The following is a 6,672-nucleotide window of genomic DNA, read 5'->3' as shown; positions in this document are numbered from 1 at the left end:
GTGCTGTAAACCAATTATTATACGCGTCATTTTTTATTCGCGACTGACCGCCAGAGAACTAATCCGCGACGATTAATATCCGCGAACGAGTGGTCACATTTTTTTTTTATTTCCACGAGTATTTTTGAATCAAATTAAAATTTTTTATCCGCCCATAAACTAGGTAAAATGGTGGTGTGAGGTCTGCTTACGCATTTTTCAAGACATTCTGTGCATTGCGTCCATTTAAAATCTTATATCCGCCCCTAAAGTGGGTAAAATGTTTACCATGAGTATACTCCATATACACATTTTCACAACGCTCAGACGAAAATCAGGAAAAAATCTAGGAGATTAAAATTGATTTAAAACTCTCAATTGTTAAAGTGCCTCATACTAATTGGGTAATCGACGCTTTCCAAGATCTACATAGCCCAGGGGCAATTATTATAAATGGTTGGGACAGAGCAGGACTGGGCCATAATTAGCAATAATTAACCAGGCTACCTCGGATCTCGGCTCGTCTGTAACAATAAATGACCAAAAATAACACAAGCTGAAATGATTATTGACATTTTAATCATTTTTAGATTTGCCATTCGTTTTTATTTTTTCTGAATAATTGAAATTAAATTTCAACTGCTTCTTGTACAATAACAGAAGAGTTCTTCCGTGATTAATTATTGAACCGTCGGGATCGGTATTGAAAAAAGGGCAAATAACTCTAAATAAAACATAGGGCGTATTTGTTTCCCCAAAACTGGGTTTAGTTTTGAACCAGTTTTGTAAACTGTTCATTTGTTTCACAAACTGGTTTTAAACTAGTTTAAACCCAGAACCGGTTTTCCATTTGTTTGACTGCAACTGAAACCAGTTCGTTAAACCAACCAAACCACCCCCGATGATGGTTTATTTGGTTTACGAAAGAGCGGGGAGTATTCCAATATGGCGGTGATGAAAGATGGTGACTATTCTAATAAAGAAAAAAAGTTATAAATAATTGTTTTTCGGGGACAAACAACTCTTTTGACTTAAATGCCACATTCTGATATTTGATGTTTTACATATAAGGCTTCAGAGAATAGATAAATGCAGCATTATGCATATATGAAAATAACGGTGTTTGTTATATAATAATGAACACAAAATGTTAAATTTTACTTTTCAAAAATAAGTTCTGAATCATTTGGACAAACTTCAACATTCATGGTAAAATGTATAACAAAGTGTAAAGACAGCTTAAATATTGGAAATCTAAAGAGTATTTATAAATACTCGAGTGTTTATATTTCCATTTTCAAAAATGTTGAAATTGTCCATTTAATTTATCCTTGAAGCATTTAAAACATAAATACATGTACTGCAGTTTTACTATAAGTAAGAAAATCAAAGAACATAAATACGTTATAATTTCTTGGATTATTTTATTAAGAAAAAGATTTTAACAAAATTTACATGTGTAACGTTAATTTGGTTAACATTGTACATGTATTATGTTGTTCTGCATCTTTTTGACGCCATCTTGTATGCTTTACCGAGGTTAACCGGATTGAAATTGAAACCAGTTTGAAAAACTAGTTTCAAACCTTAAACCAAAACCCAAACCAGTTTATGTGCAACAAATTCGCCCATAATAAAGGAATTCAGTGGACCTTCAGATATCCGGACGCCAGATATCCGGATGCTTCAGTATCCGGACGATTTTTCATCGGAACGAAATTTTAAAATGTTATTCTCTCATGTTTAAATGGTGATTCAGATATCCGGATGCTTCACATATCCGGACAAATTGACTGGGAACCAAAGCGTCCGGATAAATGAGGGTCCACTGTATAATGAACAACTGGTTCGTGACAATAAATATCCGCGAGCAGAGAATACTCGCGGAACTCGCGTATATTTATCGCACGCGTATAATACTTGGTTTACAGTAAACAATATGCACCTATTGATTTATAACTTACTAACAATAGAAAGATTCAATATCAGTATTAGTGTAACGACGGTCCTGCATTAATGTTTTAATACCTGTAGTATGAAACCTTAGAATACAATGGGCACTTGATATTGCCATAAGAATGTTTTTTTTAGGTCATAAGCATTTCGAAATTCCCGAATTCTGATCAGAAAATTCTATAAAGGGATAAAGATGGCAGGTGGACAGACGATACATGTGTTATGGACCTTTATTCTGATGATGATAATTTGTAAGTATACTATTCTTACATTCCTATTTGCTTTAACGAGTTTAAGAGAATAACAAGTTCACATATCGTCAATTTTGTATCAAGCTAACAGTTTTTTGCTCTATTGATAACGAGGTTATTTCAGGTAGACGCGACCATGCAGTAGCAGGATAACAGGAGTAGTTTAAATTCCTAAAGCAGTTGAATAAAGGAATAATATATTACATATTCACTTTTTCAGGCTTTTAAAAATGTCTTTTTTTTCAATTTCTAATCAGTGGCGGGAATAGTGAATTCTGCAACTTACAGATCTCGCAGGACTTACGTCTCCACTGGACTGTAAGAAAACATTCTCTATTATCGTTATAGATTGTTCTTATACCATATAATTTATGTGGTCCTATTTGTATAACCTTTGAAATGCAGCAATAGGCTTTCAATATGTTATAATAACAATCACACATGTATAATTGTATTATTGTCTATAAATGGATTCATCACATAAAACGTGTAAAAGAGCAAAACTTTTCAAAAGGAAAAAAGCAGAAAGTTCGTCCACGGTACTTTTTAGTTTCTTATTCTCTTCCAAGGAAGACAGGCACTTCATCTATTAGATTTGAAAGGTCTTTATTCTAATACATTATTTAAAGTAGGACAAAATCAATTTGCTGATGAATGTTTGAGTATCATAAAACACTCATTGTGATCATCTTTGTTATTGATTGTGTAAACAAATGAAGAAAAAAAAGACCCGAACAAAAGAACATAATTATTATTATGCATAAGAAAGCTAGATAAGTTTAATGTCACTTCTAAGTATCTACGTATACAAGTAAGAGCATTCACTGTCGACCTTTGATCTCCTTGGTAAAGAAGAAGGAGTGATCCGGAGTCAAAATTGATATAAAATAAAAACCTTACAATGGCATAAACATGATCAATGTCAGTTAAAACAAAGTCCAATAATAGGTTTTTCTTAAAGATAAGATGATTATGAAAGATAAAAAAAATATACTCGTGAATTGACATGAAACGAAGTTATTAAAATCCTCGTAACATCAATTCTTTGACATTGACTTGCCTCTGTATAAACATCAGACATGCGCCTGAACGTTTTTAAGTTTGGAAACGTATCACCAAATGCAGGTGATAGTGGAATATTAAAATGCATAAAGAAAGAAAGTTGACATAAGAAAAAGTTCAATAATCTCGTTAGCTGCAGATCTGTAGCTACAATTTCCTAGCTCATCCTTTTACAGGATAGGTGTGAGTTGTCCATTCAATAGTTAGTAGAGTGACCAAATACGAGACGAATGTCGAAAATATTATGTGGTGTCCTTCAAAGTAAAAAAAAAGTTAACTAGGATTTATAAATTTGACTTAAAGTATCTTGAAAATGATAAATCTAGTGAAGAGGGAACAAACCAATTCCTTACTCCTCTTTCAAAGTGATACTAATATCAACCCAAGTTTTAAAAGACAATATCAACTACATTAATTTCCTTAAGCTCGAGCTTCTACTATAGTAAATAAAAGATCAAATTATTACGACACTAAAATTTCAAACTGTCTGAGCTCACATTATCAAAATGCGAGTTCTTTAAATGTGGAAATTTATATAATAATGTAAATTTGTCGAATATCTCAACTTCACATGAATAATATCGATATGGAATCTGAAACAGATTTAATTTCATTCAATTTCCAACACCCAAAAAATTAGAAAAGTTTCAAAATAAATGAAGTTATCAAATTAGATTTTAAAAGAATCATAAAATATGTATTATTCCACGTATTGAGAAATATAGTCTTCCTAAAGAGTAAAAGATTCATTGTTTGACACGCCGGGTGAAGATAAAATTATTAATTATCCAAAAATGTTCTTAATTTACAGAGATACATGGATGATTGTTATGATTGTTGTCAGTTGTTTGTCAATGCTAGCTGTTCCATTTGTAATAATCTTATGTATAAAATGTGGATGCTGTAAAGTAAAACAAAGAACCTTCCCGGTTCAAAGTAAGTAAAATGATTTTTTTTAGTAAAATATATATATATATATATATATATATATATATATATATATATATATATATATATATATATATATATATATATATATACTATATATAAAGTAATCTATATTTTTTTTCCTTTCTTCGGTTTGTATCTTACGGTGGTATATTTAGGAAACGCAATTATTTTCTTTTTAAATACCAGAAAAAAATTATCTTGTGAAAACGACATAATTATCTTGTGAAAACGAGATATTACTTTGTGAAAACGACTTATAATCTTGTGAAAACGACTTATAATCTTGTAAAAACGAGTTATTATCTTGTGAAAACGAGAAATTATCTTGTAAAAACGAGAAATTATCTTGTGAAAACGACATAATATAATAAGTCGTTTTCAAAAGATAATATCTCGTTTTCACAAGATGATATCTCGTTTTCACAAGATAATATCTCGTTTTCACAAGATAAAAAAACTGATCAAAAATGAAAAAAATGAAAGGCATTTATATGAATAAAAAAAACTCTACCTTTTAGTAGCTGTACCAACTGGACAGCAGTATGGACAGCCAGGGGCAACAATGTATGGTCAGCCTCAAAGCGGAATGCCTCCACAGTACGGGCAACCACTTCAGTACGGACAACCATCTCAGTACGGACAAACAAATCCATTCGGACAACAAAGTTCATACGGACAACCAACCGGTTTTGGACAGCAGAGTGCCTTTGGGCAACCAGACGAAAATCAGTTTTCCTACAGAACTCAAAAATACTAAACAAATGTTCACGTTAGTTAATGTTATTTTGAGAATAAATTGATGTTAATATATTTACGCATTATCTTACAATACAATACAATACAATACAATACAATTATTTCTATAGCGCATTATAATAATGACACTCTAGTGCGCTTCACATTAAAATAGATATAAGCTTACAAAATGGCGAACAAATTACTTTAAAAAATACATAATACATATTTGTGCATAAAAATAGGATATATATCTAAAAGACTCCATGTGTACTAAAAGACTATAAAATATTACGTTGCGTGGGAGTCACTTTAATAGATTTACAACTAATGAAACATTTAATAAAAAAAAATATGAAAGGAAACTGTACTCGATCAGTAGAGCACGAAATAAAAAAATTAATTCAGAACCGAGTGCAACTTCTTGTGCTCGATAAATATACAGATTTTTCTCTGGGTGGCACTGTAGCTCTCTGGTTGTTCATCCAAACATTTTTCCAGACCAGCAAGCTACAGATATGCAGCTTTGAAGATTCATGGTTGCGATGACCATGCAAAGTTCATGAAGTACTGAATTACTAACCATTTTAATTTATTAATTATTCATATTAACATTGACTTCCATACCTTTTTCTCATTTCTAAAATGATGTCTTGTAGCAAATTTTCAGTGTTTTCAATCAAATCCGACAATCCTCTATATTTGAATAAAACAGAAGAAAACATTGCAGCTCTGGAGGTCAAACTCTGGCACTGACTTCTCAAATAACACATTGCCTCTCTACCTTTCTGTTTCAATTCGCTGTAAACATCACAGAGGACCTCAAGAACTTCATTGTTTTTTTGTGTTCGTCTGGGAAGATATGCACTTAGAAACATAATCATGTTCGTCAATAGTTGACTTTTTCTCAGAAATGGTTGCATTGTTTTCAAGTTTCAACATTTTTCTGGATTTACAAACCGGGAGTACAGGGAGCTGAACTCTTGAAGACGAACGAGATGTCAATGGTGAAATTGCACCTCGTTTGCATATAGTAGTGTTCAAATATGATTGAGTAGAATGTTCAAATTTTTGTATGAAGTTGCATACATTAATCACACGTGAATGGCAATTCCTGCACACCATGGCGTCTCTTTTCAACAATTCTTGGCACAAATGATCACCAATAATGCGATTTAAATTGTCAATAAACTTTTCATTCATACATTTCCAACCAGAGAGCTTAAAACATGTCACATCTTTTGCAAAACATATAAAACAGTCAATGGTTAGATTTTTTGTTGGCGTCGAGTCCGCCATTTTGACCGATGTACTACTATTAGACGATAACAGAGGTGTAGGCGGAGCGCGCCCTCTGGTGAGAGATTGGTTTTTGGAAACAAGACAATAATTTCAACTATAATTTCCACAATAATACATCATATCAAATTTCAGAGGAAATGTATTATCTAACCGCCTGTCCTGTCTCTTGAATTATTAGCCTACTGTATATGATATAGTGACATTAATTTCTTTGTTCAATGATAATTTTTAAAATGAGGAAATTCGAGCTAATCTGGCAATTTAATAAATATGAATACCACTTCATTTTTCTGCTGTAAATATTTTGTGTGAGTTTGTTATTTTTTTTTCTACTTTTGCACATTGCTTTAAAATAAAACTTGAAACTTAAATTGTTTTGTCATATCTAATCATCTCCATTTTTCCAAAACATCAATTTTAAATTACATGTACCATG

General features: G+C 31.7%; 1 protein-coding gene and 1 pseudogene across 1 annotated transcript; one reads left to right on the top strand and one right to left on the bottom strand.

Annotated features, from left to right (window-relative positions):
* Nucleotides 1–2,079: 2,079 nt before the first annotated feature.
* LOC134272043 (uncharacterized) lies at nucleotides 2,080–5,008 on the top strand. The gene is made up of 4 exons (XM_062754279.1): nucleotides 2,080–2,186; nucleotides 2,444–2,504; nucleotides 4,060–4,184; nucleotides 4,718–5,008. Exons 1-4 carry the CDS (start codon nucleotides 2,129–2,131, stop codon nucleotides 4,954–4,956), a joined length of 483 nt encoding a protein of 160 aa, XP_062610263.1. The 5' UTR covers nucleotides 2,080–2,128; the 3' UTR covers nucleotides 4,957–5,008.
* Nucleotides 5,009–5,542: 534 nt separating this feature from the next.
* LOC134272050 (uncharacterized) lies at nucleotides 5,543–6,233 on the bottom strand (annotated as a pseudogene).
* Nucleotides 6,234–6,672: the final 439 nt, after the last annotated feature.

Source organism: Saccostrea cucullata, unplaced genomic scaffold (genome assembly GCF_032062105.1).
Source record: "Saccostrea cucullata isolate Sc308-1 unplaced genomic scaffold, CSIRO_AGI_Scuc_v1 ctg1314, whole genome shotgun sequence".
In the NCBI taxonomy this organism is placed as follows: Eukaryota; Metazoa; Mollusca; class Bivalvia; order Ostreida; family Ostreidae; genus Saccostrea; species Saccostrea cuccullata.
This window is presented reverse-complemented; position numbering and strand designations above follow the sequence as displayed.